This window comes from Archocentrus centrarchus, chromosome 5, assembly GCF_007364275.1.
Source record: "Archocentrus centrarchus isolate MPI-CPG fArcCen1 chromosome 5, fArcCen1, whole genome shotgun sequence".
NCBI lineage: Eukaryota > Metazoa > Chordata > Actinopteri > Cichliformes > Cichlidae > Archocentrus > Archocentrus centrarchus.
This window is the reverse complement of record NC_044350.1, coordinates 16163852-16183158: the sequence shown is the minus strand read 5'-3', so window position 1 is coordinate 16183158 and position 19307 is coordinate 16163852. Positions and strand designations below refer to the sequence as shown.

The window sequence follows — 19307 nt, the reverse complement described above, 5'->3', positions numbered from 1 at the left end:
GAAGCCTGGAGTCCACCATAGTTCATTTTGTCCTTGGGCAGCAGCCTACTACTTCCTGCCATAGGAAAGAAGAGCTGTTGCCAAAAAGAGCTTTGTGATCAGAGAAAGTGGGCGCTAGCTGAATTCTGTTCAGGGATAGATGAGATCAAACAGATCCCACAGAGTAAAGCTAAGGAGGGTAAAGAAAACCTGCCTCTTAGATGTCCACACGAGGGCTGCATTATTATTGTCATTAGTAATTAATCTTTCAATTTCAGTATATTGTCAACATACTGTACCCACACTTATCTACATAATGACTCACACTGTCCCCAATGGAGCGAAGTTTGTAGAAAGGCTGTATGTAGAACCAAGAGCCTTCATTTCCAGCAGTGTCCAGCATCACCCTCATCGCATTTTTCTCCAACAGTGCCGGCAGACGTTTGTTCACCGTCAGGTATTTGTTGCTCTTCAGGTGGAGGAGCTGAGCAGAATCAGCATACAGGAAGAGTTCAGTTCATGGCAGACGAATTAGAGGCTGAAATCTGGTGTGAGAAGGAAGTGTGCCTGATGGACATGAGCCTGTAATGAAAGCACTCTCAAAAGTGTTAGGTATTTACACCCCCCTCCAAAAGTATTGGAACAGTGAGGCCAATCCTGTTATTTTTGCTGTAGACTGAAAACACAAAGACAGGGGGTGGGGGGGGGGGGGGGGGGGGTCATTAACTTCCTGCATGAGGAAAGATCTCTCAGTCAGTTTGGTTGCACCTTTCTTTAAACTGACAGACAAAATGTTTCTGTAGACTTCTGAGTTCATTGTACCGCTGCCATCATATGTCACATCATCAGTGAAGATTAATGAGCCCGTCCCAGAAGAAGCCATGCAAGCCCAGGCCATGACATTACCTCCACTGTGTTTCACAGATGAGCTCGTATGCTTGGGATCATGAGCAGATCCTTTCTTTCTCCAAACTTTAGCCTTTCCAAGTTTTATGGACAGTCTCATCATTCCATTAAAGTTTGTCCCACACTTTCTGAGGCTTGTCTCTGTACTTCTTCCAGCCTGGCCTTCCTGCTCTTCTTGCTAATTAGTGTTTGGCATCTTCTGGTGAAGCCTCTGTACTTTTGTTCATGAAGTCTTCTTCAAACAGTAGATTGTGATACCTTCACTCCTGCCCTCTGGAGGTTGTTGCTGTTGCCACTAACAGTTGTTTTAGGGTCTGTCTTTACAACACTTACAGTGTTTCTGTCATCAGCTGCTGTTGTTTTCCTCGGTCTACCTGTTTGACATCTGTTATTTAGTAAACCAGTGCAACCATTTGGTGTGTCTTCAGGACACGCCAAATGGTTGCACTGGCTATGGCCAATGTTTGTGCAATGGCTCTGATTGATTTTCCATCTTCTCCCAGCTTCACAGTTGCTTGTTTTTCACCTGTAGACAGCTCTCTGGTTTTCATGTTGGTTACTCCTCTAACTATAAATGCACAGTCGGCACAGGCAAAACCCAAATCTGAAACTTAGCGTAGACATTCAGCACTATTTATAGTTTGAATAATCAATGTAACAGGACACAGCTGCCAGTCACGTGTTCCAGTACTTTTGCTCACAAGAAAAACGGGTGACTTCAGACAAAAAGTGCTACTGTCTGAACTGGGTTTTAGATCCAGATGTAAGTACATGGAAATAAAAGCTGAGCTGTTGATCTTTCGTCTCATCTTCATCTTTTAATGTCAACTCTAAATGTTTTCAGTCTAAAGCAAAGATGAAGAGATTGGCCTCATGTTCTGATACTTTTGGAGAGGAGTGCAGATATTGTTGTTGTATGATGGCTGTGTATGCTTATATTGTACCAGTCAAAAGTTTGGACACACTCTCCCATCCATATGTACTGCACGTGTTATGAAATATACAGAACCTATCAAGTCATAATGAACCTGTTTCCAGTATTTTCTGTTCAGAATGCATTACAGTATATTTGTATTTCATCAGGGCATTTACAGGTCAGAATTATAGTATGTATTTTTGAATTAATTGTTGTTTTCAATTCAGTTTAGCTGTATTTAGTTTCAGGGATGGATTTGCTCATTTAGATTTTTTTTTTTTAAATTTTTTCACTACTTGTTATATATTTAAAATTTATATTTCATTTTTTTTTCCAGTAGATCTACTCTTCACTGTTACTGTTTTCCTTCAAAATAGGCTAAATATTGATTCAGAAACACTATTTTCTTTTGCAGCTGTCTGCTCAGCTCTTTTTGTTGTTGTTGTTGTTGTTGTTGTTGTGCCAGCCCATCAAGTAACACGTCATAGAATAGCACAACCTGTACTTGGGTATATACACATGCTTAAATCAGTGTTTATCAAAGAGCTAAAATTATCTCCATTGTGTTGTCATTCTATTAGTTAGCAAACAATAGAAACAATTAAATACAAAAAGGAAACATTTAAAAAGTGTAGGAAACAATCTAAAGAAATATCTTTGACAAACATGAAAAAAATATATCGACAAAAATATTGTGTACACAAAATCACATAAGGGACAAAGCCAACTGAGTTAAGAGAAGTGAACACAATATAATATCATATATCCAATATAAAATATCACAGTGATATATCTAACCAATGAAATAGAAATCCTAATCAATTCTAAGAATATTTTGTGTTTTTATATTTTCAGTTCAGTTTTCTCTATGATATGTTAGAAAATTTGTGCGATTAAATCAGCTCGATGGCTAATGTCAGTTGAATGCAAACTTGGTGTTAGCTACAACAAAGTTTATGTTATCAGCTCGCAAGCAGCTCTCTCTCAGGGACACACCTGAATGACATTCCCATATTGAATCACTGTTCCAAGCAGTTTTTTGTTTTCTGAGTCGTTCTGCTTCTTCTCCAAGTCAGCTGCACTCTGAGACGCAAAATAGAGACGAGAGGAAAAACAAACCAAACAGTATCAGATGGGTTAGCTGTTAACATGGCATTACATTAGTAACAAAGTTCTTAGTCAAAAAAAAAAAAGTACGCTTCAGCAGACAGGCTTTAACTGAAGCTCGGGCTCACATTTCCATGGAAACACAGGCATGATTGCAATCTTCCAGTTTATGACTGTGTAGTCAGATTGCAGATTGCTTTAAATGGTAATGTATTGCACCAGAAAAAGGGAAAGGAAAATGTAGAGGGTGGAAAGATAGGATGGTAGTGAAATGTCAGATAAGTCTAAAAAAGGAATTCTACTTTAGAAAATACCTGTAAAACCAACCTTAACCTGTGGCATGGACACAGAATCAACAGAGCATTTACTGTGCAATTTTCATCGAGTGTCTACAAAATCTAGACATCATTAACATCATTTAAATTTGAAAAATAAAAATCTAACTTCTGAAATAATCCAACTCTGTCTTTAGTCTCTTATCTTGTGAGCTTTGAGAAGACCACAGTGTGACCTGTACTGGTCTGTAGTGACTGCTGGGAGGTTCACTTCACTTACATGCAACTTGTTAAGCAACACTGCATCAGTGTTCCCTCCGGGCTTTGCTGCTTTCCAGAACTGCTTCTGGGCTGAGTAACGGTTCATGGGACACAGTCTAAACAGACAGTCTGCACAGAGACAGAAATCATTAGCGTTAGCTGAAATGCCAAATCTAGAAGCATGTCAGTAAGCACACACAGAGAGAAAGAGGGGGAGATTCATATAGATCACTTTATGTAAAAAAATGTTTAAAAAATAGATATATAGATATGGATATAGATATCAAGATAATAATCACAGCCTGAGCGCCACAGTACAGGTTATTAATGACACTTGCTTAATAAATTAGACCTTTTTGACATATTAAGTTATGCACTCAAATATTTAATAGCCAAAGCATTTAAACACACATTATTCATTCAGTTCTCTACAAAATGATCCATGCATGTGTGTTCTTGCACTTCAAAGCCATATTAATAATTCGCCTGCATGGAGATCAAAGGGCTCTGTCTGCTTCAGGGAGCAGTAATGACGGATGAGACAACATGTGTTTGTTGTGCATGCATACAAGATGCAATCATAGTAACATGTGGCTATACGCTGTGGTTAGGCTAGGATAAGTTACAACACACACTGACACCTATGTGTCTACAATGTGATCCAGCACCAAGCTGTGGCCACAGTTTGTAACTGTAGCAACGATGATTTGCAGCTGTCATCAAGAGTCTCTGATTTTGTTCTTTATTTGCATGGATACTGTAGAAACCGGTCTGGAGGGAAACTAGTCTTTTTTTTTATTTGCATGTGGATGGAGCTTTAACAGACTTCCTCTTCTGTCCCAGGAGAGTTCCTCTTTTGTAACAAGCTTCACAGCAACTACAAGTGAATCCCTCATGGACTTCCACAGGATGAGTATTGATAAAGCATTTCGCTGCAGAGTTATAGCTGCTTTCCCAGCTGAGTTAAACCATCGTGACTCCTCCCTGTGAGTCCTGGCTTTCCTCTGACTTTACCTCTCATCAGACTACAGCTTTCTTTACTGAGAGGGTGAAAAAGAGGATAAAAAAAAGAGCAATCTGTCCATCCTTTCTCCATTCTCTCTCTTCTTCAGCTCTAGTTGCAGTAACATGACCAAATAAGGCCGGCCAAGAAGGGGAGTAGATGACTGAAAGAGAGAAAGGAGGGTGGAACCTCCCTATCTTCCCCCCTCTATATTCTGTCATCTCTCCTTCTCCTTTCTGAATTCCTCAAACCATTTCACACAGAATCTGTTCCCTCAGAGTACATGTCTCTGTCTCCTAAAGTGTCCTGAGGCCTCCCTTTGCCCCTCCTCATCAAATATGGTTTACTTCTTGGCCCAAAACATGGTTAGAAAAACAAAGTAAAGGAAGTGAAAGAGAAATGAGGAAGACCAGAAGAGAAAGAAAGAATGTAAAATAGAGCACACTAAGGTCAACAAAGTGGAGAATTGGCGCTTTAGATATAATCTCTGTATATTTATGTGTTCCACATAAGATCAAAACATTGGATAATGGATGTGGCTTAAATTTGTAAGCATAAATGAAACAATGAATATATATTTCACACAACCAGTTTTATTGTGTTTGATACTCTAAACATACACAACACTGCATGGAAAATACTTGGTGCATATGACAGACAGTTGATCAGCTAATGAACATTTATCTTTCATCACACTCAGCTGTGAGGGAAAACAGGCTAGTTAAGTTAGACAGAGGTGAGAATTTCTTCCAGGGTCAACAAGATTTGGTTTTTTAACACTAAAATACACAACTGAGCTCATGAAAAAAAATAAAAATAAAAATCTGTATTTGATAGTGGCTGCCCCCTATATACTTACAAATGCCCACCCAAACTTGTTACAAGTTATGTGTGATAAAACAACACACTTAAAAGCCTATGTTAAGTCATTTTACACAAATCTTAAATTAATTTTAAAAAGTCCAAGTCAATGCAAAACTAATTCTTCCTCCAAAGCTTTGTGACTGAAAGCAGCATTACTTGTGGCAAACCAGACTTCACGGAGCTGATATGAGTCCCCAAAACAGTTTTTACAGTTTCATGTAAGTTACTCCCAAACATCTGTAAACAGACTGATGTACAAAATTGGTGGAAGTCTATTCTAAGAGATGAGATGAAATCCTTCTAATAAAAAAATAACTGGACCAGATTAGTTTATTAGTAAGAAGAAGTTCATATTACAAGGAGCATTAGATCTGTAATTATTTTTAACTGTTTTGCAGGAAGTCCACTATAGGAGTGAAATCCAAGTCAAGTCTAATTTTTTGTGACTTAAGTCCAAATCTCCGGCTACAGTTACAATAAATTCTATGTCTAGTGCCCTACGCTGGTTTGCATACAGTCACAGTAACACAGAGCAGGTTATGCATGACTAGGCTGGACACTGATCTGTTGCAAGTCAGTGTGCTGAAAAGGATAATTCCACAAATCACAGTAAAATGTGGAAAGTACAGTTGTGGCCAAAAGTTTAGATCCACTCATCATGGGCATGAATGTCATGGTAATTTGTGTCTTTTAATGATTCTTTTTTGAGGGTGGAATGACTGTACAGCATACATCTTTGATTACTTTAAAAAATGAGAATTGGATGCACAAGTTTGAAATTATTTTGGATTTTCTCCAATTCAGACAGAGTCAAAAATATACATATACCCCCAAAAACATTTGGTTAAACATCCCTTAGCAAGTTGCACATCACCGAGACGCTTTTGATAGCCATCAACACACTTCTGGGATAATTCTGGCTGGATATTTGACCACTCTTCTTGGCAGAACTGGTAGAGTTCAGTTGGTTCAATAGGGTTGAGCCTGGGTCTTTGGGAAGGCCATTCCAGAAGCTAAATGGGCCCTTTCTAAATAACCTCAAATTCCAGGATCATCAGTTTAAACTGCTGTTTGAAAATACAAGTTACTCAAATGTGGCACCACTTTGCCAAGGTCTGTTTTAGATCGCCATGGACTGAAAGGGTGTCGACCAAGAAAGAAGTCCACGCTCCAAAATCAACATATTTAAGCTCGACTGAAATTTGCAGCTGCCTACGTGGATGAGCCAAATGACTTCTGGAGAAAGGTTTTATGATCAGACGAGACAAAGACTGAGCTTTTTGGCCACAATGATGAGATAAATATTTGGACGAATAAAACTGAGGTTTTCAAACCTAAGAACACTGTACCAACTGTCAAGCATGGAGGACAATTACCTTCTTCAGCTTCACCTCAAATCTACAGCTAGAAGTTCAACACAATTGGGTGCTCCAACAGCACAATAATCCCAAACACAAATCAAAGCTGGTTTTGGAATGGATAAAGCAGGCTAACATTAAGCTTCTGGAATGGGTTTCCCAAAGCCCCGACCTCAACCCTACTGAAAATTTGTGGACTATGCTTAAAAACCAGGTCTGTACCAGGAAATTATTCCAGAAGCTTGTTGACCAAAAGTGTCTGACCAAGGTGCAACTTACTAAAGAACATATAACCAAATCAGTTTTGACTGGAGAAAATCCCAATAAATTTCAAACTAGTGCACCCAATTCTTGTTTTTTAAAGTCATTAAAAGATGTGCTAAAAAAAAAAAAAAAAAGTCCAAAGAAATCATTAAAAGCCCAAACTCATCATGACATCCATGCCCATGATAAGTGTATGTAAACTTCAGACCACAACTGCATGAAAGCAGCCTTATGGTTAGGTTCAGATTCACATTAAATGATGCATATTAAAAAGATATCATCGCTTATGAAAAAACGTCCTTTCTTCCTCCATCCCTCGCTCCCACACACAGAGTGATAAGTGATTAGTTGGCTCACAGCTGAAGATGGTGTTAGAGTGTGACGGTCCCTTCAAGTTTAAACAGAGAACAAGTGAGCAGTGAGTGTCAAATACATGCATATGCGACTGTCAGCAACTTCGCAAGTAGCATGAAATGGTCACTCCTTTTCATAAATTCAAATTCAGACAGCTTTTTTAACGCCACCATCTAATGTCACAAACTGTTCCAGGCGCAAATAGGCTACAGCTTCTACTTTTAAAGTCTGAAAGTGAAAGTGGGGCAACAAAAAAAAAAAATGTTCAATTTCTGACTGTATGAAGACATTCATTTTGTGAAATGCATGTAAAAAGGAAACGTAACGGTGCATTTCTTTTTTGTTTTTGTTAAATTGCATCTGATAACTGACTTAACAGAAGTCAATGAATTAAATTACTGTTAGTTTCAAAATGTCCAAAAAGCAACTGAAGCACACCACAGGGGAAAAAAAAACTGCAAAGAAGTTACAAAGAAGGAGAAGTAACAGAAACACTACTTCCTGCAGTAAATACACAACATAGTCTAGTCAAGAAACTGGGGACAAATATTGCATTATACTTCTTCTATTTTGTGCTAAATCAGAAATATACTCAATGATCTGGCTTTTATAAAGTGTGATTCATTGCAAGGATCTTATCCTGTTGAAGGTATTATAGAGGAAGCACTTGTAGTGCATCTGAGACAATAAATGGGTCTACTGACAATAGCTTCCCTTCACTGTTTCCTGCAAAACCTCTCATCTCAATAGGCAGGAGAGGAATTTGTGCAGTTGTTAGCAGAGGAAGAGCGACTGAAGACAGAACCATTTCTGGTGTTTATCGCAGATGAGCCACCCAGCTTTTCTGCAGTGTCTTTCTAACAGCATCAATGGCTTGGCCTGACAACAGACAAGTGGTGGTAAGAGCTGGAAATCCAAGTATAATGGGGTTCATGAAGTTTAAATGATTCAAGTCATTTCAGGAAACTAAGGCTGTAGCTATGTTGGAGGAGTTGGAGACATCTGAAGCCAGGACAAGGAGAGACTGTCCAGTGTGTCCAGGCCTTCACATGCTACTAGTTGAGCAGTGAAAATGCCAGAGTACAAAAAACAAGCAGAAAACCGGCTTTTGTTGTTCAGACATGTTTTGTAAATGCAGTGGACGCTTTAGTGCCATCCTTTCAAATGTTCATTTCAGGTCTCAAGCCAGTGAAATCACTTTTCTTTTCCATATATAATTAAGCATCCTATTATGGAAATGGACCGGCAATTATCTAGCACTTTGCTAGTCTTACTGACAAAGTGCTCTAGACTTGAACCCACAATAGGTGTGGTAAAGAAAATAACACACACCCATTATGTGACTGGTCAGACTGAGCAGCACTGTTTTACTACACTCATAAACAGGCAAATAACTCGTGCAAATCTCTAAAAAATATTATAGATTGTCAGAAAATTCATAAAGAAGAAATAAAGGATAATTTGATTTAGACACTTTTTATCAAGCATTTAATAAACACTTTTTATACAACCGAAGACAATCCTATTATTGTTATACAGAGAATTACACCATCTCCTTATAATTCCATATAATATTATCTAAAGATAAGTAAAAGGAAATGTAAATGTACAATATGGGGCTTATTATTGGCTTTATAAGAATGGTACACAAAGGTCAAAGCTACAAACAGAACCATGTTATGAATAACCGCAGATCAAATCAACAGTTTAGGTCAGAGGCTCACTGAGGAGACATTGAATAGATGTCTCAAATTTCAGCTGCTTATTATACGGAGTGCCAAGGGGCCTGATTGGTTAATACGAGTCCTGTCAAGAGGCAGCTTGACTCTGAGGCCAGTGTGAAAATGACAGTCCCAGAATGACAAAGCTAAAATTTGCCGTGTTTTCTTTTGGAAAGCATTTGTATTTTTAAGAAAAAGTAAATAAAGTTTGTTATATGATTACTACCTTGGTTGCCATGTCAACATGTTATCATTTCACAGGGGATTTTGGGTGTAAACCAAAGTATTTGACTAATGCCAGTGCTAGAAGAAAAGTCTAAAAATGGGTTAGGGAGATTCATTCTCTTGGCTCCAAGGTTGGATGCATTAAATTTCAGGGGAATATTTCCTATTGCTATTAAGATCCGTGACTAAGAGCCAAAAATGTCAACAACAGCATGCCGTTAGAGCTGAAGTCAGAGGAGCACCAAAAATCAGTAGAATTCAACTCCATAGAACCACACTGCTAACGATAGCTAAAACAGAAAATGTATCTAAAGTTAGACTGCATAAAATAGAAAAGAAACAGCTACTGTATTTGGGAAAAAATAAATGCAAGAATACAGCCGCCACTCAAAACTGAACTCAAAAGTGGCAAAAGGCAAAACTGATCCAAATGACTCGTAATATTTCAACAAAAATAAGTCACTACAAGTCCAGTTTTTTTTTTTTAAAAACAGTACATAAATACAGGCTGCTTAAGTCAACTAAAAACATTAATACACTCAAGAAGACTCGTGTTACATGAGCCAAGACTCTATTATGTGTGTGCATATAATAGAGGTTTCTACAGACACTCATTGAATAAAAACATCTGCTAACAGATCAAGTTGTCACCATCAGTGATTTAGATAAATGCCTCTAGATACGGAATCAACAATAAATCTGCATTTTTGGTTTCAACCTGTAGAACAAGTGAGTTTTAAACAGTTTACAGCAGCTCAAAGTCAAAGTCGCAACAGATTTTAAAGGAGATAGACATTTTGGAATAGCGTAGCTTTGATGAAAGCAGCTGGTATGACTGATCATGTAACAAAGCTACAAATCACAGTGACTAGAATGAATTACAAAGCAGTCTCTGCCTCAGATGTGTGGATACTGCTCGGTGTACTCTGCTGTCTGTGTGTGTATTACATGTGTAATAGTAATCTGACGTACTGTCCAGGTGAAATACAAAGAAAGGTTGATGTCTAAGCATATGAACAAAGGCTTCATGACTAGAAGTATAATTGTGTGGAGTGCGCTCGTGTTTACATTAGGAGGAAATGTTGAACATACCTCAGCAGTGACCGTATTGCAGAGTGGACATGGCTCATCTGGCCTTTTGCTCTACTTTGCAGGATTATCCCTACATAACTGGGCCTCACTCCAGCTGTGTAGCCCCTCAAATGAGGAGGGACGGAGAAGTGTTTGTTTCATAGATGAAAATGAAGGAACGTACTGTGAGCCACCAGCGCACACACAGAAAGTGAACACGTTAATGAGCAGCTGTTCAGCAGATTTTCAAATGGCAGATATTTTAGTCATACTGTTCCATAAACACATATATTAGTAAGCTTTATGTCATTTTTTTTTCACCCTAGAAATTTTGACAAAAGAGTTAGTTCTTTAGTTAATTCTTCATATGTTCTTACATATCACAGGTGTCAAGAATAAAATGAATGGTGATCGAAGTCCATTTAGTTGCTTCAGTTTAGTTGCTTTTAACCCCTTAACTGGCAGCAAAAAAATCACCTGACAAAAACTACATAACACCCTCTGGTTATTATTGGCTCTGAACAACCCATTTCATAGCCTATTAATCGGCTGCGTCTGGTCCGCCGGCCGAATGAAGTGCATTTATATGGCAGGCTAGACCCGCCCATTTTGACTGACACCTCATTCGGCCAATCATGTTAAGAAATGGGTTTCCCAGAGCCAATAATACTCAGAGGGCGTCACGTAGCTGTGGGAGGTGATTTGGTGCAGCCAGTTACATGATTGGCCGAATGACGTGTCAATAAAAATGGGAGGGTCTAGCCTGCCATATAAAAGGGACTACAAACGGCCCGTCACCGGGCCCTTGCCAGTTAAGGGGTTAATTCAATGTCACACTGCTGTGGCTTAAAGGGCCACTCACATACAGCAGAGCCATTGTTAACATTGCTAGAAACACCTGTGCCTTTCCTTCCTTTGACATGAAAAAAAACCTCTGCTGTGAAACCTTCTATTACTTTTGAGTATGCAGTATTTACTAGACAATTAATGGTAATCGGACATGTATTGGACACAACACGTCATAGCAGAAGAAGTACAGCACCTGTTTCCTCTATGGCTCCTTAGGAAAGTCACTAGGTTAACATGTCTTTGCAAAACCATTCACACTGTTTTCATACAAAAAGAACCAATGTCCACATATACAATGCCATTTCAAAGGGGAACTGCAGGATTTGCACTGTCATGAAGCTGTGAGATTTCAATTGTATATGGACTGGGTTCAAACACTGAATCTCGTCATTGCGTCCTCCCTGCCTGTATAAGGACACGTCTGCTTATCTGCGCACCTTCACTGAGGATCCCCGGATCTGTCACAGGATTGCTATTTTAAATTTTATAATCTTTAAACCCATGACATCACTGTTACCTCAAAGTTACTTTGCCACACTTCTCCAAACTCTTCCAGAACCAAAACCATTAAACTATTTTTACAGGCTAAGTAGTACTCTACATTTTGAGCAAACTGACCTTTAAGGGTAAAACCAAGGCATGTTCTATGTATGGTTTCACTATAACGTTCTCCAGGTGTCTTTGCCTGCGTTTCTCCCTTCTAGCAGACATCCAGCATCATCTCACAGTGGCATTAAGGCCTCTTCTGATCAAGACCAGCTGACATGCTGAAGAAGTTACCAAGTCCCAGTTAGCCACAAAAGGTATTTTGTGTAAATAATAATAATAATGATAAAATAACAAGGTAATTCAAATTTGGAAAAGATGCTTCTTTTTCTGTAGTGGGTCAGGTTAGACTTGCGTTCCTTTGAGAAAACAGCAGCAGGCACTGCTGAGACTGAATGCTGCCTGTCTTCTTTGGGCAAATGTAAAGTATGAGTGTGCATATGGAATGCATGCTAACCAGCATATGTCAAAGCCAAACTGAAAGACTAAAATCAAGTTGACTAATATATTTGAGAGATCAAAATTTGAGAGAACAAAAAAAAACTGCAGAGCAACATTTCTTTAAAATCAATTTCACATTGTTGGAACTAATGTGTTTTCCATCTATTTTCTTTCCACTATTAGTAAATGTGCCAATTACTTTATAAATTAATAATTTGGTTTCCAAAAGCAGTATCTCAAAGTCAACAAAGTTATCCAGTTGGCAGTCACAAAAGATAACCAATGAATAATCTGGAACCAGAAAATGATTGAACTGGTTGCACTGAAAATAGCTGGAACTAATCATTAATTCTATCTAACAACCTTTGCTGACTATAATTGCTTACCATTATTTTGGTTCATTGATTAACCAATTTGTGACTTCATTATTTCTGTTAGATATTTTTCTACCAAGGTGTGAGCCAAGGTGGGGGTATGCCTTCAATACCATTCATGTCTGTCACCAAAACTATGCAAAAACTCCAAGATAAAGAGCACGGCACTTTCCTAGTACCCCTCTAGAGACCTGCAAAACAAAGCAAGCTCAAATACCCAGAATATCTTTTTGTTGTCTGGCTTCACAAAACCTGACAACCACAATCACGACATGTGGAGACAAGATAGCCGTTATTAGCTATGTATGTTAAACCAAGATTTTCCAAAACTGGCTACAAGTGTGTTCACAGTTTGGCACCAAACAACCAAAGAAAAATGATTTTTCTAGAGCCACATATTTCCAAAACTACAGTCCTAAACAATTATGAGGAACTTAAAAATATACAGTATTGTGCAAAAGTATTGAGCCACCCCTCATTTCTTTCTATTTTTTTAGGAAAATGCAAATTTGCAAGTGCAGGGATTTATTGAAGCAAGGGCCAACTTACATGAAAATACACAAAAAATAAATAAAATATGAGGCAAAAACAGAGTTTGTGCAATTCTAACAAGTTTGAAAATTCTATATTTGATATGACCGCCTTTATTCTTCAACACAGCCTGAATTGTTCTCCAGGCCTCTTGAAGGATGTTCAAAGCTCTTCTTTGAATGTTGGCTGCTTTTTGTTCTGTTCTCTGTCTCTGATCCCGCACTGCTTCAATGGTGTTGAGGCCCGGGCTCTGAGGAGGCCAATCCATGACTGACAGAGTTCCATTGAGTGTTTTTACTATCCAGCTATCCTTTTACCATTTTGGCAGTGTGTTTTGGATTATTACCATGCTGAAAAATGAAGTTCCTGCTAATCAGAACCTTTCTACATAGTACTGTATGGAGGATCAAAATTTGACTGCACTTTTCTGTGTTCCTAATTCTATCAATTTTGACAAGATCCAAACCACGACAGAGCCTCCATCACATTTTACAGATGACTGTAGACACCTCTCTCCTGACCTCTGTACAACAGTTTCAACAAAAAAAAGGTCACATTTGGATTCATCAGTGCATCAGACCTGTTGCCACAAATTTTCAGCCCAATTCTTGTTTAATTAGGCATACCTCAGCCTTTTCTCCCTGTTTCTCTTCCTTAAGAATGGCTTCTCGGCAGCCGCCCTTCCACTGAGAACATTTCCGATGAAGCTTCAGCAAAGAGTAGGTGGATCAACTGAAGGGCCAGATGCATCTCTCAGGTCCTGTGTCAGGTCTTTGCTGGAGTTTTTTTTTTTCTGTTTCTTAGGGCCATGACTTTCAGATACTGTTCATCTGCTGTAGATAGTTTTGTTTAAGTTTGCCACTTCTTCTCTTGTCCTCTACTTGTTCAGTTTCAGCAATTTTTTATGGACACACTGCACAAACAAATTGTGTGTTTTTCCAGTAGGCTGCTAGTAACAGTGTGCCTAAAGATACAAACACTGTGTTAGGTGCATTTTTATGCTTGAATGATTCATAGGTCAGTGTTAAGCGGTCTAAAAATAAATAAATAAATAAAAACAAAGAAACAAACAAAAAACATTCCTCTGAAAATACTCAGGTCCAAGGACTGGACTGAAAATTCAGTTCAGTTTATTTGTATAGCCCAGTATCACTTGTGGAGGTTCAAAGAGCTTCCACGGGCATAAAAACATATTAAGGCATTAAAAACATACAATAAAAAAAGTTTGTTTTTTTTGTGGTAATTTACATATACATGTACATAAACATGCACATACTGCACAGAAGAAAGCTATGGTCTGCATCTGCCAGATTACTGAGTGGGGCTGAAGTGAACAAGCAGCAAATTTCCAAAGAAGGTTTTTGAAAGACCTTCAGAAAGCCTGGAGAACTATTGCTCAAGATGTTAAAAATGACAATAAAGTCTGGCTCCTTGGAAGCAAACTAAGAAAGAAATGAGGGGGTGACTCAAGACCTTTGCGCAGTACAATAATTCAGGCCAAAAGCAACACAATAGCTGCAATCAAAGCCAGGAAGAAAAGATGTCAAAAGATGCCACTGTGTAAGGTAACAGACTTCTCAGTATCACTGCTCCATCATTAAGCCACAGGTCGATCTGACTATAATGACGTGTATTCAATTTAATGAATGTGTTACTTGGATGTTTTATGGTATCTAAGACAGTTTTGAGCTTTATTCTCACAGCTACAAATGCACCCGTGTTATATGCTCTTAAAGGGGAAGTAAAGAACAAGCAGGCAAATACAATAATTCAAACTGATAAGTACTCAGAGGTCTTATATGGTCAAAAAGTACAACGCTCAAGGCCATTAATCAGTTGCTTTTTTTAGGCTTCTATACAAATGAACAATTAAATTGTTTGAATTTCCCACAAAAAACAAAGAAACAAGGAAGACTGGATTTCCCCCTGCTAAAAAAAAAAATAATAATTTCTGATTGAAGCTCTACCAAAGGTTTAGCTGTATGACATTTTTTTTTATTTCATCCAGCAGCAGCAAGCAAAAGTACAGTTTTCTTATAAATGTGTACCAGTGCACGTGACTACAGAGGCCTTCAATCATAGACTGCATACAATATTTAGCCAGGCCTCTCCCAGGGGATATAAACCTCTAGCCTGAGAACTGTAGGTCATGAGTTCGACTTCCTGTATGTGAGCTAATAATAGCAAATTCACCCAAAGCTGCTGAAGGATTTTTATTTAGAAAACAGATTCTCAAGTGGGTGTCTTCAACAAATCAGCAGCAGAGATGATTTTCTCCATCTGCTTCTACCTCCACAGACCTGCGTGAGCGAGGGCACATAGCTAATAAATGCATGCATGGATGCACAACACACACACACACACACACACACACACACACACACACACACACACACACACACACACACACACACACACACAGTTAACAATGACAAAGGCAGGCCTGTTTCAAGTCCAGTGGGCTGAGATATTGAGATATTGTGGCTGTCACCAAAGAAACACAGCATAACACATTCAGCAGCAGGTCTTACACACTCCACAGTATAAACAGACAGCAGTTAGTGCTATGAGGAAGAGTGTCACGAGGAAGAGTGGCGCTGAATGCTCTTACCTCTGAACTTCTTTGGAGGGTTGCTGAGGTCCCCAGCGTCAGGCTGGACGACACAGCGGTCATCGACCAGGCTGTAAATATGGACACATGTTTAAGTGCTATACTTATATTAAGATCATATGCCAAGTTGTCATGACAAAACTGACACCGCTGTAAGCGTGATAACCACTGCAGCAATGAGGAACAGTTAAATCACATTTAAAGACTTTTTTTTCTTCTTTTTTTAGAAGTAACAACTTCTAAGATGTAAATATGTAATCATTTTCTTACTCTTCTATTATAGTCAGCTGAATGTTTATGAGTTTGGACCATTTTGACAAGATGAAATTACCTGCTATGTAGATATTTTAAGGTTTATGACATTTCTAGAGCTAGCAATTAAACTCTATTAAGCCAAAAAATGCTAGTTGTACTCTAATTTTGAAACACTGGATGAATAAAGTGTTTTTGATCACTAATTTTATAGGACTGCAATCATCTAAACATTTGACAGGCCAGGAGGAACAGAGGATTCATAATATTCAGAAAGTCAAATTAATCAAGACAACATTTTTAGAACTATGACTCAGCATAACTGGTCATTTCTGGGGATGCACTGACATTGCCAAAGTTCTTGGATATCAGAGCCACTACAATTCGTCATTCCTGTGGGATTACATGCTTGCTATAAAGAGACTTAGGCAAACAAAGTATTTCCAACAAAAGTGTGTGTGTGTGTGTGTGTGTGTGTGTGTGTGTGTACAAAATTCTGCTGATGCTTCATGAATGATTTACATAATTGCAGCATGTTTAACCTCCACTTCCACAAAATAAGGAAATATTCTGGATTAGATGACCGGTGGCCAGACAGGAATTTCTGGTGACAAATTTAGTTTTCACTGGCTTAGAATAACACTTGTCTGGACACAGGCCAAATCCCACATCCACTTCCAGCCTTCTACAGCAGAATGTCTAACGTTGCCCAAACAGACCTCTTTACTCCATCAGCCTGCACATCTCGAGGAACAAGGCTGGTTAAAAAGGGCAAAAATATTAGAGGGTGTTAAGATAAATAACAGTAGAGTGGCAAATTTAAAGGAAAAAGTTGAACTTTTGACCCTTACAGCGAGGGCATTGTTGTGTTACACTGTGGAAGCATCACTGGCTTTGGTCTCCCTGCCCCACTAGAAAGGATATGGTCACTGCAAATTAATACAAAGTTGTTATGAGTGATCAACTTTATCCTATGATGGCACATTATCCTTATGTTGTGGTCATTTCTAGAATGACGGTGCCCCTAGCCATGGGACACCAGGGCAAAATTTCATACTTATCTGCCTTGTTAAGTATGAAAAGGACAGGACTTATATGTTATGACCTTTGCAGTCACCAGACCTAAACCTAATTTAACACCTACAGCAGCTTTTGGACCATCACGTTAGACCTCCACAGGCATCACAAAAAACACCAAATGATGGGGTATTTTTGAGAAATATGGTGTTGCAGCCTTTCAGTAGAGCCTTACTGAATCAACACCAAGGTGCACTGAAGCAGCTCTGTCATCAAAACTCCTTACTGAGACGCTTAGGTTTTTTTCCTTTAATTTGTCACCAGTCAGCAGATGGTACAAGTGTGCAGGCACCTGCATCTGCTGAAGCCTTACACAACTTCCCTTTCACAGTGGTCAGTTATTAACACAAGTTTAATAGTTACACCTCTGCACAAACAGGACGCGTTGTGCTAAATACTCAATGTACACAGCAGCATTTTTTTTTTTAATGTAGCGTTTGATCGGCTCATATAACCCCCTCCCCAGCTACCAACTTGGACTGCTGTTTGAGTGAAGAATAAGTGTTAATGTCTAAAGTTTTCTCTGTATGGTGTCTTACTCTAAGGGCAGTTGATCTGGAGAATGCTGCTGAGTTGGCGTTTATGCGTGGAGAAGATGGCTTGTGGCCAAAATGGTCATGACAATTTTCTAAAAACATGTGCTTGAGAGTGCATGTATGTGTGTGTGTGTGTGTGTGTGTGTGTGTGTGTGTGTATCTATGTGGGAAACGCTTGAACTCCAAAAAGGCCACAATGTCTCTGTAGTGACTCAGTCTTTGCTGTGGGTCATTCCATTTTTCATGAGCCAGGGGGAGGTCCAGGACACTGAGCAGGTAGCCCTGCTACCATTACTAATGCTAGACGCAATACGTTTCACCGTCTTCTGATTTCCTGGTGGTTTGTACCAGCAAAACATTAATTCAAACTTTCTCTTATTGCCTTGTTTACATTCAGAAGAAAGGGGAAAGGTTAAATGCAACATAAGTGAATCCTCATTGCATTTGTGATATTTCAGTCATATCTGAAGGCTAGTGTTTCAAGCACTGAGCCATTCTGCAGTTGTAACAGACAGACCATATCAAAATGTGGATCTTATAACTAATGAGAACTGATGGAGGAAAACAACGCATTACTGCTGTGACTGTGCGGGTGAATGAGTGGCTTGCACCACCACATGATTTTTTTTTTTTAATCTTCTCACTGTACCCTTTCAGCCCACCCCCACCCCAAACTTTATCATTATCTGTACATCTGTGGCCTCTGCATTTCCTTTCCTTCAAGCTCTATCAGTGCTGAGGTCATTCATGGCTAAAGGACCACTTCAAAGGCCCCTCACTATTTTCACAGCTTTGTTCTGTGGGATAAACTGAAAAATTACATTAACTACTTAATCCCATTCTGTGACCGGGAACTGATTCCTGTGTGGCTGCATGTAAGCAAACATTTACTATGTGCACACACAAGCATCGGATTAAAAGGAAGAAGTGTGTGTGTTTTCGACTTTCTCATCAAAATGGTTAACAGTTGCTACAAGTGTGATTTCCTCCTTCCCAAACATTGCTCAGCCATTACACTGGCTGAGCAATGTTCTGTAAGAAAAGTGTGAAATGGGCCCTCCTCTCACTCACACACACACACACACACACACACACACACACATGCACAGGGACATACCCTAGGGTGCTGATGAAACCATTGGTTGATCCCTCTGCATACAGGGAGCAGATGTCCCCAATGTGCAGGAAGCTGGACATTTTATCCGACATGTTTGACACGCACAAGGGAGCACCTGCAGAGGAGAAATAGGAGAGAAATATAAATAATATGAAATTATTTAATATCACAGACCTGTCATGGACATATTTATTTAATCTGCAGATGCCAGCATGTATTTATTCAGCATCCATACGAAAATTAAAAGCTCTAAGTTAGTGGCAGTGTAATTATGAAAGAGCGGGCTGCCTGGCAGGTGGAGGCTACACTAACTGTCTGGCTGCATGGATTTGCATAGACTCGAGGGGAAGAAAAAATATATCTATTAGACGTCACTGTAACCTGTTGGTACTGTTCTGCGGCTTATATGATCAGGAGCTGCGGCTGCCAGCGAGGTTTATGCACCTGCAACAGGTCACGGCCACTGAAGCCAACGCAGGTCCACTCCACTCAGGTTATCCGCCTGTTTTTGAACCACTACCTCTCAGTGAGGTCGATAAATCCCCATAAACAGTTACTTCTGCTGGCTTTCTGACTACCGTCTACTGGAAGCCCGATAGCGGTCAGCGATCACACAACAAAAGCGCAGATCTTGTTCATCTAACCCCCGAAGCGCCAGTGAAACTTGAG

The 19307-nt window shown here is 39.2% G+C and overlaps 1 protein-coding gene across 1 annotated transcript in view; it reads right to left on the bottom strand.

Annotated features, from left to right (window-relative positions):
- The window catches only part of LOC115780998 (inositol 1,4,5-trisphosphate receptor type 1-like), a 77537-nt gene that overhangs the window by 57456 nt on the left and 774 nt on the right, over positions 1-19307 (bottom strand). Inside the window, exons 2-6 of the mRNA XM_030730477.1 lie at positions 18639-18753; positions 15657-15727; positions 3464-3573; positions 2798-2884; positions 305-463 (exon numbers count right to left, since the gene is read on the bottom strand). Of these exons, the coding sequence (XP_030586337.1) occupies positions 305-463; positions 2798-2884; positions 3464-3573; positions 15657-15727; positions 18639-18730 (519 nt within the window). The 5' untranslated portion in view covers positions 18731-18753. The remainder of the gene's footprint in view (positions 1-304; positions 464-2797; positions 2885-3463; positions 3574-15656; positions 15728-18638; positions 18754-19307) is intronic.